Source organism: Zophobas morio, unplaced genomic scaffold (assembly GCF_036711695.1).
Source record: "Zophobas morio isolate AGI-343-1 ecotype UQ-CSIRO unplaced genomic scaffold, CSIRO_AGI_Zmor_V1 ptg000017l, whole genome shotgun sequence".
NCBI lineage: Eukaryota > Metazoa > Arthropoda > Insecta > Coleoptera > Tenebrionidae > Zophobas > Zophobas morio.
In genome coordinates, this window is record NW_026972122.1 from 16,991,311 (window position 1) to 17,005,740 (window position 14,430).

At 31.8% G+C, this 14,430-nt stretch overlaps 1 protein-coding gene across 1 annotated transcript; it reads right to left on the bottom strand.

Annotated features, from left to right (window-relative positions):
* Nucleotides 1-288: 288 nt before the first annotated feature.
* Nucleotides 289-4,063, bottom strand: LOC135130000 (clavesin-1-like). Its single transcript, XM_064057290.1, has 5 exons — nucleotides 3,962-4,063; nucleotides 3,633-3,854; nucleotides 1,663-1,819; nucleotides 670-974; nucleotides 289-617 (listed from the first exon to the last, which is right to left on the bottom strand). Exons 2-5 carry the CDS (start codon nucleotides 3,852-3,854, stop codon nucleotides 435-437), a joined length of 867 nt encoding a protein of 288 aa, XP_063913360.1. The 5' UTR covers nucleotides 3,962-4,063; the 3' UTR covers nucleotides 289-434.
* Nucleotides 4,064-14,430: the final 10,367 nt, after the last annotated feature.

Below are 14,430 nucleotides of genomic sequence, written 5' to 3' on the forward strand. Positions count from 1 at the left end.
AAAACCTTTTCTATTGTACACAACTTAACTTCGACACAATGGGATGATTTTATGATGGCCATATAACCTTATAACTCTTGGTTCACTATAGGATGTTAGCTACGTCCTACGTTCAAAAAACATTTACGCATCGAGTAGTAACTAGTGGTGTTTTATTTTTGATCGCACGTTAGCTTCTGATCTACTGTGAGCTTCTGTTTTAACACAATAAATTATTATTGTTGAAATATAAATTCCATAACAGAATGTGAAATATGTATATGTATAGGTATAGATAAAGAACAAATATTTATAATTCTCACATAATTTTTAATATATCTGTAATTTACATTTTTATATACTTATTTATGTTTTACTACTTGACAAATATAACCTTGTGATTATTTTTTAATATCCAGTTAAACGAAAAAATTATGTATAGGTTGCTTCACAAACTATTTCTCTGCATATCCAAACTTGTTCCAAGTTGCAATATGATCTTTGTATTTCTCAATACAAGGATACCAGTCGGCTCCAGTGTAATTTATGTTGGGCAGTTTTCCTTCATAATCACCAGGTAAATGTGATGGGTCCATATGTTTGTGCAAACTGGACATTTTGTCACCGTGGAAGAAAATCTGCGCATAACAAACAGTAAACATAAGCAGATGAAAAATTTCCACTACCTACTCTCTTGTGTAGCTTGTCTTTAATAAAGGGTTTGAAAATTGCCCAAACCATCTTGAAGATAAGTGGTTGTTTAACCATATGGACTTCCTTAAGTCTTAGTGGCATAGCCTCTTGTATAAAGCTGAGCAGTCTCATACTGACAGCTGGTGTCAAAGCTCCAATCTGCTTCATACCTAGATTGTTAAAATCCATTATGACCACAACACCACGAACTTGGGTTTCCGGCTCCAAGACTGCAGCTTCGTGAATAAGGAAAAAGAGGCGGAACAATTGATCTGCTGTTACTTTAGAAGGGTCCCATGAACCTGAAAATCAAATGTCAAAATCCGCTAAGTATAGTTCGCTTACAAACGTTTTTTTATGTACCTACTCAAAGAAGTGGTTTGATTTTTACCGACAACGCTCTCATTTAAATAAACGACATTGACTATATAGTGAAAAAAACATGCAATCATAAATTTGTTTGCGAATTTAATTAAACGTGAATTTTAATAGGTGATCTTCACTGAACAAAGACGTACTTTATTGAAATTTAAGAAATTGATTAAACGGATGGTTACAGTTGTTTACAAAACATGAAACTATGCGAGACTGTTTATTTGGCGACTATTATTTTATGTATTTTAAAACAACTTACGTTTCAAACATTGATAAAAGAAACTACAAATACTCCAAACAGCATTAACATTAAAGTCGTCAAAGTTTATGACTAATTAAATAATAAATAGGTAAAAAGCATGATGTAAGTATGTTTCATAAACAACCTGTACAAAATTTTGAGATGCCGTAATCAAATTATTGGTGGAGATGTTCAGGCAAATTTTGGTCAGCATATGCATGATATTCCTAAAATGCATGTAAAATTTCATAACACTAGTTTACGTTCGGGAAGAAAAAACTGTAAGTAATCTTACTATTGTCTAACAATAGGCTTAAAAATGTAATGCTTTGGTTAAAAAAACTGGGGATTTTCCTACCAGTTGATGAACTCACCTCCCACGTTAACCAAGAGCACTCTTCTGCCTTTATGGTCTCTGTTAGTCAAAACATTTACGACATTGTAATTGGTAAAGGCATCTTTTTCATCTTCGGGCATTAAGTTTCCAACAACGTCCTTATTCTTCTTTTTGAAGTCGCTAACACGTTTCATCTAGAATGAAATAATTTTCTGTTAAATATGTTAAAGTAAGTGTTAACATTGGATAGGAATGTTAAACTAATAAATATAAATATATACGCCTTGTCTAAAGCGCAAAGGATAATAAGTACTTACGCATTTAAAACTTACAAAGGAACTTAGTTAACAGTCAAATCTTTGTTTTTCAATAAAAAACTAAATGTAGTTTTAGAACTCAAAAGCAAGGAGCAAGGTGACCTCAGTTTCCATTATACATCAATTATTATTGTTTCTGATTTCTTTCTACACAAACTATTCCATCGTTAAGGTAAGTGTACACGTTACCATTTTTTGACATGTGGTTTACAATTTTAAACGTGAATATTATATAATATGCTCTCATTCATAAAACAATAGTTATTACTTTTAGTAAATTATGCATAAATAGTTATACTAAAAAAAAATAAATACACAAACGATTAAAAGTTATTTGCAGATAACATAAATTGTGACAGTGTTACATTTTCCAATAGAGTGTTTAAGTATATTATGCAATACATTATTTTCTTAGATTATATTGAATGTCATACATGCACTTCAAATTTTAAGTTGATCAGCTATCACATCAAAATTTTAAGTAATGTAGAGTGATGATGTAACGTCAGAGATGACATAATCGAAGTGTCCTATAGACATACATAAAATGCACGAAGTCGGAACCTTTTCCAAGGACGGTTTTGTTCTAATGGAAGCTATAATTTCTCCCTTTATTATTGTTAACGAAAATATCAACGATATTTGTCAAATTAATCATTTGAATTGTTTTCATTCTTATTACATAAGAGGGACACGTAAACACTCCACGCAAGTCGTTTTTCTAATAATGATAGCAGTAAGTAAGTACACTATTTATGGTAGTTACGATGCAGTTGCAATTTTGGTCAAAATACAAAAATTATGGGTATTTCAGACAGTATCATTCAAGACCATTTTTTACAAGTAAAATTACCATAAATTTCATACACAGCTACAATGTATTAAAACTAGCATTCTAAAAAGATAAATAATTTTAAAAGTAGTATGTTGAATGGTTATTTGAAGATGACATTTTTGTTATATAATAGTAATCATCACAAATTTCGTAGAAAAAAATTTGCAAAATTTTAAGATTTGTCCTTCCTAATAATTTTTCTATCCTTCTAATTCCACAGGGTCAATTTTACATCAAATTTGGACTATTATTATTAGCAATTATCAGGTCGTTTTATTATGAATTTACTCTACACGACAGTTAAAACATTTTCACGAATAGTCATTTGTCACGCTACGGCCTCAATTTTCTTGTTCAGACCTATTTGTCAGTCTCATTCTTGAAAGTTTTTTTCAAATTCATAAAGATAAGTGTGTAGGGGACAGTTTTTTAACAAAAAAATCAACATAGTCCACACATAAATATAATGATTAATGATAATGAATATTTTTAAACGACTAGGAAATTTAAGTGTTCGTTGATATTGGGTGTGATTCTACTTTTGTGTATACAATGATAATGTGTCACAAACTTGAATTACTTTTGCCATTGTTAACTTATAAATGAAATTTAAGTATTTAATTTCGATGATTGTTTTTCAAATTTTGTCTTATATAATATATACCTTTAGATAATAGATAAATATAACAGTAATTATAATTTAGTAGTAATAAGACTTTTATATACTTGAAAATTAGGCCTGTGCAAGTAATAGTAATAAAAATATTTTTCTTTTAACTTTTATTAGCCTTAGTTAGCTTTATTAAAAAAAAAACACTCATAGGTATATCTAAATGTAATAATTTTAAAACTTACCAAATCAAGTGCACTCTTGGGATAAAATTTACACGGTCTCAAAAACGTTATCAGTGTTTCATCATCATCTTTGAAATTCAATGATGGGTCATTCTTCAAGAGCTCTCGGAGTTCTTTTATTCCTTGTTGTACAACTTCGGGTGTTTCTCGCAGTTCTTCTTCGGCTACTTTTTTTGCCGCCTCATTAAGCGGGGAGGTATCGAGTTCAAATGGTGGAGCCATCTAAATAATGGTATTTTTTTATATTTATAAGCAATCAATTTAACACAAAAATAACTAATTGTTGTAACTACTATAGATTTATTGAGAAACTATTAGCGAACTCTTACCTTCAGTGTTCAAAGTAGTTATGCCCGTGTTTGCTTCAGAATGTTGTGCTAGACAATGCTTGATAACGCTGAGATTGAAACCTTATACAAAATTGTTATCTCATTGAGTACTTAATTCTTTACAAAGTTCAGATTTCAAGCTGATTATTTAAAATGACTATGATCAGTAAGGTATATCAAGATTATCTACGTGGATACGGCCAGATTATTTTTAGAATGCTTAAAATTTGGTACTATGAACATTTTTTTTATTTGAAGTATACTGAAACCATAACCTTCTGATTATCGTTTTTTAATAAATATTGTTAATAAGTAAATCGTAACATAAAATATCCTTTGAATTATCTACGTCCAGTAACACGCACAATAATAAAAGTAAGAATTTCTCACTTTCTCACAATATAAATCCAACCAAAGAATTTCCAGTATTTATAGTTATAATTTTCTTCAAAAATTTGGGAGTAATTCTATAATGTGTAAATGGCTCTCTAGAACACAAAATTGGATACACAGTTTCAATATTCTGATATTTGCCAGGCAGAATGATACAAATTTTCTTCTTGCTCTAATATACGGAGGTATACTATCCTCAAATATATTTGGCGTTTATGACTTCACACCAATTTGACTCCCATTATAATTCAATAGGCCGTCACAACCGGATGTCTTAAACCCGCTCACCGATACCTACCTGAAAAGACCTTTTCGACGTGCCAGGGACGGTCGAGACGCGAAGGACCGGACTCAGAGTAATTTTGTTTGTTAAAATTTTCAAATTTCAAAATTTCCTTACAGAACATGATTTATACTTTGAAGAAAATTACACAAAGACACAATTATTAGAAGTGTTACACACTCGAAAATTTGAGAAACAATATAAAATAGATGCTATGGCGCGAGATCGTGGATTTAGGGTGATTAAACTTCCGCCGTACCATTGTATATTTAACCCCATCGAACTAATCTGGTCGCAAATGAAAAATAATATAAGAAGGAATAATACGGCACCAAAATTTAGTAGTGCAACAATTGACATAATTAGGGAAGAAGCTTCCAAAATAACTGCCGAAATGTGGGCCAATTGTGTACGACATTCCACAAAAGAAGAAGACCAGTACAGGGCACGGTTGATAACACCGTTAATTATTAATTTAGAAGAGTCGAGTGATGATGACAGTGACTATTTCGATCAATAAATAAGCAGTAGTAGTTAATAAGTAAATAGTTGTGCTGTAATAAAAAATGATTGAGTACAATAGTATATTATTAACTAAGGTTGTGAAGACAGACATTCTAGACCGAGCGCAAATTAGAACCTGAGACGCGCAGCGTCGAGGGCTCTAAAGCGCGAGGTCTAGAATTGGCTTCACAAACGTGGTTAATATACTATTTTTTCCACTAGTAGCCCATTTGAGGTTTGCGAATTTTCAAAATGTTTTTTCTGAAGTGCATCAATAAAAACGTGTACTCACGTCATTTTAGTAAGCTTTGGAATTTTATTATTTTTTGACAATCCAGAAATGGTCCAGAACATTTGTTTTAAATTCCCTCGTATTTCCCGTTTTTAATAAATTTTTGTGTGAAAAATGTTGTAAAGTGAACCATCATGTACCCCTCCTCATTCCGTCGTACTTACGCGACCGCGACAAATTTGGCTGAAAAAGGTATGGACCTTTTATCGTTAAAGCGACACGGGGAATGGAAATCCTCCAGCATAGCAGAAGGATACAACGACGGCTCGATCTTCAATAAAAAAAAAAATCGCCGAAATCGTCCAAAGCTCATCTACGGCAAATCAAGTCAAACCAAATCGGAACCATGATTCAGTTTCAGTCCCGTAAACTTCATTTTCACTCCCATCAACTTCATCAACTTTGTTTCACCAATTTATCCTCAATTTATAATCAATTCAGGGTTTGGAAATCATTCCAGGGCATAATTTAAAAGCAAATTTTCCAAAATGATCGTTTTCAGGTTATGTCTCAGTTTTTCTGACAGTTGTGGACAGTTGTCACATTAGGTGGCCAACTTCACGTTTACATTATTGACCAAGGTTCACAATTTTCCAAATTACAGACCTCTAGACAAGTCGACAATTAGCCATTGTAATGCTACTAGTGGAAAAAGTTACTTTGTTTTTACTTAAAATAAAAAACTCGAAAGGCGCAGTTGTCGGTAAATGCAAAACTCAGTCCTGCCTACCAGAAAAGGTCTTTTCAGGTAGGTATCGGTGAGCGGGTTTAAGACATCCGGCCTATTGAATTATAATGGGAGTCAAATTGGTGTGAAGTCATAAACGCCAAATATGTTTGAGGATAGTATATCCTAGTTGCGCCCGCTACCTGAGTTTTTGAGGTCAAAAAGTCCGAATTACGCACATTCTACTGTAGGTGAATGTTCCGAGTTGCGCCCGCTACCTGGAAATATTATCACACCTACCCCGCTTTATTCTCCATGAAGTTGGCAAAATTTTGTCGGAGGTTTTTCTTTCATAATCTCCAAGTATGGTATTTTTCTCATTAAAGAAAACCAAATTTTTATATACAGACAAATTCCTTTAATATTTCGAAAAGGTAAACCTATAAGGATGACAAGAACTAAATGAGTTATTATATTTCACGTGGAACGATTTGCAAGCACTTGTTGTTGCTCCTCAAAATTTTTCACTCTGGACCCAAATGATCCGAGGAAACAACAGCCCATTACCATCTGTGTACATTTTAGGTAGGTATAGAGTAATATTACTATAAGAATCGCATCTGAGTAAAACTATGCATTCGTGAATTTATTTTTAGAGTTCAGTTATATTTACGTAATTGAAATATCCTATACTGACGTCGCAAAACACTAAATTTTCCAATGGAGAGTAATTTTTACCTGCATTGTAGGGTCTAAAAAAACGCGGTAAGGGCGCAACTTCTATCTTTTTCAGGTCATGTGCGCAATTCGGACTCCCACTAATATACATGTATAGTGTAACAAGATAAAATTACTAGGTTTTCAAAATTTTAGGATAGTTGGTAGTTTACGTAAATCGCATCATACATTATTTTTGTTTGACAAATTTAGTGTAAGCACACCAGCAGTCCTTCATCCCAGAATGTTTATCGATGAAAATTCATTTAATAATTTGTTGAGTTAATGCTGTCAACTTTTGGGAAAGAATGGATAAGTAAATAAATTTTGGACGATGTACCTATCTGTAATCACTAGACTAATACTAGTTACCAAAATACTGAAACACCCTGTTGTTTATTCTTTTAAATTACGAAATTTGATGTTTTATAAGTTATAGGTAACCACAAATATTTATTTGAAATTTATTGAAAATAATTTAATAAGATAGAATGTAAAAGCAGTTTAAAAGATTTACTAGAGTTTTTATGTTGCTAGAAATATTTTTGTTTTATACTATAATTAAGCAAATAGTAAAACATTTTTACTGCCCGTGAACCCATTTTAAAGCAATCAGCATCGCCTCGGATCTCCTGTTGATGACCGACTGCTCCCATGTAGGGCGTCCAGGTTTTTTGCCGGAGTTTCATTAATCAAATTGGTTTAGTGAGGCATGTTCCGTCCTGTCATTCTCCTTCCATGCTATGAACCCATTTTAAACCAAACAATACCACCTCTGTTCAGGATTAACCGCTCCCGATGTGGTATAGAAAGGGTCATAAATGAGTCTTGAGTGAAACTGTTTTGATGGCATTTCTTTAGTATAAGTTCAGTGAGACATGCTCCCTCTTGTCATTCTATATAACAGTATTTTTTTGTTTGCATAAACTCTCGAAAAAATAGACGTTTAAAATTAAATCACACAATTGCAACCCTCATCGTAAAAATAAGTACCAAAGAATTTAAATTAGTACAAAGTAATACAATCTTTTTTAAATCGTTCATCAAGCTCCTTTATTTTTGAAAATGATTTGTCTTATGAAAAATGTTTTCCGCAATGAGAATAGTGTGATTTGACAAATGTCAAAATTTACGTCTCCTCGTCATTTCGCAACACATAGAATACGAAGCGACAGACTTTCCACCTCTGTTTTTCCTGCGTTTTCCGAATTTTTTTTGAGAGAGACAAATCCTTGGTTCTCAACAATTAAGTGTAGTTTAAAACAATGATGTAGGTGGTAAACTGTCAAAATTTGCTTATACTATTAAGTAAATTTCGTTTTACACATGCAGCACAACATGCTTTTATACGTATGGTTTAATAATATACTATAATAATAATTATAATTCTTTTTACTTATAAAGCAATCGTGACAGTCTTGCAAGTTCGGCAAGTTCTTATCATGTGTAGGAGATAAAAGTGTCACCAATTTTGTAATTAATAAACTTTATTTAACAATAAATTAGAACCTTATCTTGTTTTTATCTTAGCATGCGTTAGCTTTATAATTTAGTACTCAAATGACGAATGAAGATTACATAGTAGAACTACTTTTCTTGAATACTGCCAACATTAGTTTATTTTACACTTTATCCAAAGTGCTGAATTGCTAAAATAACACAACTTCCTCTTTTCTATACTTATTTACTTTTATGGATTAAGAGTTTTGTGTGTCACAATTTTTTACTTCCCGAGCGTAAGCTATGTGTTGTAATAGGGTCCATCCGACGAATTGTTGCTTTTAGGTTTTTTTCTGTCTACTGTCGTCTGGTGTATCAATTTTTATTAGACAATCACTAAATTTACTGGACTGATTGTTGTCAAATTTTGCATTAGGAATATCGTGTAGATAGTAAAACACTCACAAAAATTGGGCTAATAATCCCCACCACCAATAAAATGACGGTATGTCCAAAATTATAATATTTGTTTTTAATTGCATAAAATAAGATGCTCCTGCACTCGTGATGTATGAATCCGTGTTGAGTTTCACTGTAGACATCTAGATTTTTGAGAAAAAAATCAAAATTTTATAACAATATTTTACAGTTTAACTTTGAAACTGCTAAACCGAAAACCGAATGTTCTCTGAAATCCTGTAAACATTTTAAGGTTAACGTAATCACGTTAAATCGTTAATCAAAATTTATTAGTTTATCCTCTCCCAAAAAATTGTTGACGTCACCTAAAAGTTTCGCCTAATCAATCCTCTCTGAAAAATGCAAAATATTATGACGTTATATTTGTGCTTTATGAATAAACCCATAGTTTTTAGAAATACTTATAGAGCGTGACTCAAAAAAATTAATGAATGAGGCAATTTATGTTGCTAATTAAATCAAGATTAACTTACTCCATTTTCTGAAAATTTGAATTTTGTAATAGAAAAAAATCACCTGAAATAAACGGTTCGTACGCTTTACCTTTACTTTTACATTACATACATATCTTTATTTGGACTTGTAAGGATTATCATAAAAAAATAAAATTCGCAAAATCAAATGTTATAATTTTTCGAAAAAGCTGCGAAAAATTTTTTTAACTTTGTAAAGAGACTCAAGGAGGAGTAACGGTACTATTTCAATAAAAGTTCAGTACCAATCAGGGGAAAGCGAATTTTCTACCAGTCACTAAACTAACTTATCAGTTATCAGTGACTAAAGACCGAATTATATGCTAAATATACGAGTATATGCCCTTATAGTGTGATTTTGTATTTTTTTGTAACTTTTTCATATTTTACTTGAGTTTATAAACATTGGTCTATCCTTTTAGATAAGCACTGTTTTAATTACCTTCTTCCCAAAATTTGCTAGTTCGGAAAACAGTTAGAGATGTATGAATGAAGCAAAATTTTGGTAGATACTTGAATTGAGATTTTTATGGTATCAAAAATGAGGGCTATGGAAGATTTATATATATGTACCTACATAGTTTAATTGAATTTTAAAATTCGATAATTTAAATTCTTACCTGTGTCGTTTACAACACCATCGATCGGCCTTTTCTTTTAAATGATACCGTCGCCTATCGTTTTTATTGTTTTAGATAAGCTTGTTAAAATTTACTTATTTAGAATATAGAAGACTCTTTTAAACGCCAACGAAAGCCTAGCAATAATAGGAAATCACAAAATTTAGTAGGTGTACTATATATAAGTATATATATACGTACTTGTTTCGTTTAGGATGCACCTCATAAAATTTTATGATACAAGTGAGCTCCTGACGATGAGGGTGGAGATGCGGTAAATTCTAATGTTGGCCGATTCAGTTACAGCGTCTCTGGAATCTACCTGGTTGTTAATCCAGAATCATGTAACATGGAGGTCTATATAATTTTAAGAGGTATATCTTAAACGAAATGAGAGTATGTATATACATAAAATTACTACTTTTAGCTCTTATAAAATATACAACTTTAAAGGTAAAGATTCCCAACTCCTCACCATTCAAAGCCATAAATTATATCATTCGGTTAAATCGGTAATTTAGGTATAATATAATATAAATTTCAAAACGCCACACGTATGCTGTCATCATTTTGACGAGGATTATGTAATGGCAATGAGCCCAAGTTATCATAAAATTTTATTAGGACCCAAAAATATTAAGAAGTTAGTTTAGTTAGTTTTCGCTGTTTCTTTCTCCTCCGCTCTCTCTGTTTTAAAAAAATATAATGTTTACTGCAAAATACATACCAGGCCATATAAATATTTCATACCAGTTCTATATGATAGAATTTTCGTAATATACATGCATATTTTATACTTTTTATGTGCAAATAAATGCATATCTTTTATCAGAGGTAAGTGCATATAAATCCGGTCTTTACTTATCACAACGTAATGCAAACCACCGATTGTAAAGCCGGAATTCCACTGAGGCAACACTGAACGACATGTTGCTTGATACTTGTTGCCTAGTGTTGCCTGTTGTAGGCGTACGACAATGTGGTACACAATTTCAATCAATGTCGCTCTGTGTTCCTTCAATGGAAAGATTGTGTGAAGCATGCGTCAATGCCGCATGCTACATGTTGCCTCAGTGGAATTCCGGCTTAAGCAACACTTTTGTTAGAAAATGTGAACGTCTACATTTAAAAGCTAGGAGTTTTTAATTCAAAGTTACTGAAAGGTTCAAAGTTCAAGATTCCTATTTCAGATAGTTGATTAATGCATTGTGACTTGTCAGTTTTTATCGACATTATATTGAAACTCTAGATCGTTAAATACTGAAGTATTTTGTACACACATAAAACGTTTCAGTGATTTAGTAAGAATTCTATTATCATCATATCGGTGGATATAGATATGGAGTGCTAATGTAAACGATTTTGCAAATTTTATTGTCGAAAGAACTGGAAACAATAGAAATAATATCTGCATTAATTAACTTAAATTTTTAAGCACATTTGGAAATTAACGTTATTATCATCACATGAACTAATTAAATAATTTAGTATCTAACTCAATTTTCGGCCTCATTGTTTATTAGCATCAAATTAATTATCCGATAGATTACTCTATCTCGTCTATCATACACAAGGTTGTCTTCTGTCGGCACATTTTTGAATAGGTGCTAAAAGATGCGTACCGACATTATTTTCATTTTGAATGAACAATGCTAATTTAAATGTGAAAAATAAATGAGATGATAGAACTAAAGTAATATCACAAATCATGTATCATATGATTAACAATAATCATCAATGCCATTCATAAGTATACCCAAAAACGTCTTATAAATTCCTACGTAACATTCTGCTGATGTAATAACAAACACTTGAAGCTAAAGCTTATTATTTTTGCTGAGAGACCATTTTTTCCTGTGGGTTATTTCCTTTAATTAAATATATGTATATGTTACGGTTAAAGTGAATACTCGGCTAGTTTCCAAACTAACTGGTTGTTATGCAAACTAACCAAATCGCTAGTTATTATAGACGAAAAACTATTTTCTCTTACATTAGCAGGGTTTCTTGGTTAATTTGTAAACTGCCCAGCTAGTTTATAAACTACCGTACAAGTTTGGATAATTTACATACTTTTTTTAAAGTACATAAATTAACCGAAATAATTGGTTAGTTTACAAACCAGCCACTTTGTTCTGGTTAAAATAAGAACTTTTTCTCTAGTACGATAAAATAACCAATGAATTGTATCATATTTTAGGCAGTTAGTATGCAAACAGACAGTTGCTTTAGTGTTCAATGCAGGCAATGATACAATTCATTGGTTATTTTATCGTACTAGAGAAAAAGTTCTTATTTTAACCGGAACAAAGTGGCTGGTTTGTAAACTAACCAATTATTTCGGTTAATTTATGTACTTTAAAAAATGTATGTAAATTATCCAAACTTGTACGGTAGTTTATAAACTAGCTGGGCAGTTTACAAATTAACCAAGAAACCCTGCTAATGTAAGAGAAAATAGTTTTTCGTCTATAATAACTAGCGACTTGGCTAGTTTGCAGAACAACCAGTTAGTTTGAAAACTAGCCAAGTATTCACTTTAACCGTAACATATATATATATATTTTACGTTGTCCGTACTCGTGCAATTTGTACAGTCCCTTGCAATTTGCGCCACCACAGCGCAGACATCGCAAAATCTAATGTTATAATTTTAAAAGAAGCGAGATTTGTTAGGCTTGTACTTCAGGAGCGACGGAACTTCTGTCGAAAAAAGTTTCGACCATTTTTTATTTTACAGCAGCAAGTTTTGGGATGGTTTATGCCAGTGGCGGCTCGTCAGATAAGGCAAGTGAGGCGGCGCCTCACAGCATATGTCTTAAGAACAGATTGACTTAATTTATAATTAAAAAATTGGTCTAAAGAGTTTAGACAGTACTTCCCTCGCTGTCGGAAACTTGACGACTGCATGCCTATTGTGTTTTTTTTCTCATTACATTTTTGTAGTGGGAATTTAAAAAAAAATTGCGATGACGTCATCAACATTTTTGCAAGGACACGTATATCAGTTGGGATAGATGTAGTGTAATACTAAGAATAAAATTATTATATTCTCAAATTTTCGGGAAAATGAATTGGGTCGTTTTGAATATTGATTTGTAATAATCAATAAAATAACAAAACAATTTACTCACGTATACGTATCAGAGGCAACTGAAAATCGTGTATGTATAAACATTCTTAATTTAAGATGACAGGCGTAACAGCATACGTGAGAGTCAAACAGAGAAACTGTAAACAAAACGACCATCGGTTTTATTGCTTCGACTTCCGCTTATTATATAAAACATTGGGTTTTATTTTAATTCTTGACGGTGAAATTCACAATTGGTTGATTATAAACATGTCTATTTCACATTCGCGGAACCAAGTGAACGCATAAAATAAATGCAGGTCTGTAATGTTAAAGTCGATGTGAATAAGCGTGCTACCCTTATGTTTCAACCGAGTTTTTCCTTTAACAAATTTTGTGTCTACCAAATTGGGTTGGTTGGGGTGTAATACTAATAATAAGTGTTGCCTTTAGTTTAATCAATAAAATAAATTGACTTCATTAATTTTTTTGAACCACCTCTTAAGAAAATCTAAAAAATATGAATGGAATGATAAATCACAAGTACAAACTCATTATATTTTTTGCATTTTAGATAGGATTTATTCAGCAAAATTTAAGGGTGACGTCATCAATTTTTTTAGGAGGGATGAACAAATACATTTTGAACAAAAGTTTACCATGCTTATTATAACTTTAAAATATTCCCAAGATTTCAAAGCATTCGGTTTTGTAATTCCTGATTAAATCGATAAAATAAATTCACGCCTTCATTATTTTTTTTGAGTCACCCTGCATATGCAAATCCAAAAATATGAATGGAATGATAAATCACAAGTACAGACTCATCATATTTTGTACATTTTAGATACGATTTATTCGGCAAACTTTTGAGCTGACGTCATCAGTTTTTTGTAGAAGATAACCAAATATATTTTGATTAAAAATTTATTATGCTCTTTATAACCTTAAAACATCTGCAAGATTTCAAAGCAATCGGTTTTGTAGTTCCTGATTAAATCAATAAAATAAATTTACGCATTCATTAATTTTTTTGAGTCACCCTGTATATGCAAATCGAAAAAATTTGAATGGAATGATAAATCACAAGAAGAGACTCACCATATTTTGTACATTTTAGATAGGAATATCTGGTTGACCGAGTTTCACTCGGCTCGTTTGGTAGTATTAGATCAGATTAGGACAGATAAATATGCGTATAGTATGCATTTTGAAGTACACGCGCTACTTAAAAATACACATTAAAAAAGAAATTCCATAAGCAGTCTTTGTTTTAAACACTGATAAGTGACATGTAGAGATTAAAGAACAGAAAACTGGAATTATTGTTTGACATCTCATTTGTTACCCAAGTTTTCTCTCTGTCGTTTTTTTTTTCCTAGTTCTCTCTCTCGACTCTAGAAAAAGGTCACAACCACATTCTTACTGCCAGAAGAGTTTCGCCTCTGGTGTGGTTAACATACTGAGTTACCGTGCTCTTTTGTGTTATTCCTAATTTCTCAATCTCAACCCTGCTCCCGAAGATGC

What these genes read in the sequence shown, in the direction of transcription:
- LOC135130000 (XM_064057290.1), bottom strand. Translation starts at nt 3,854, where the DNA reads ATGGCTCCACCATTTGAACTCGATACCTCCCCGCTTAATGAGGCGGCA. An exon ending in CCAAGAGTGCACTTGATTTG is followed by an intron (nt 1,820 to 3,632) that starts GTAAGTTTTAAA and finishes ATTTCATTCTAG; the next exon opens with ATGAAACGTGTTAGCGACTT. An exon ending in AAGACAAGCTACACAAGAGA is followed by an intron (nt 618 to 669) that starts GTAGGTAGTGGA and finishes TGTTATGCGCAG; the next exon opens with ATTTTCTTCCACGGTGACAA.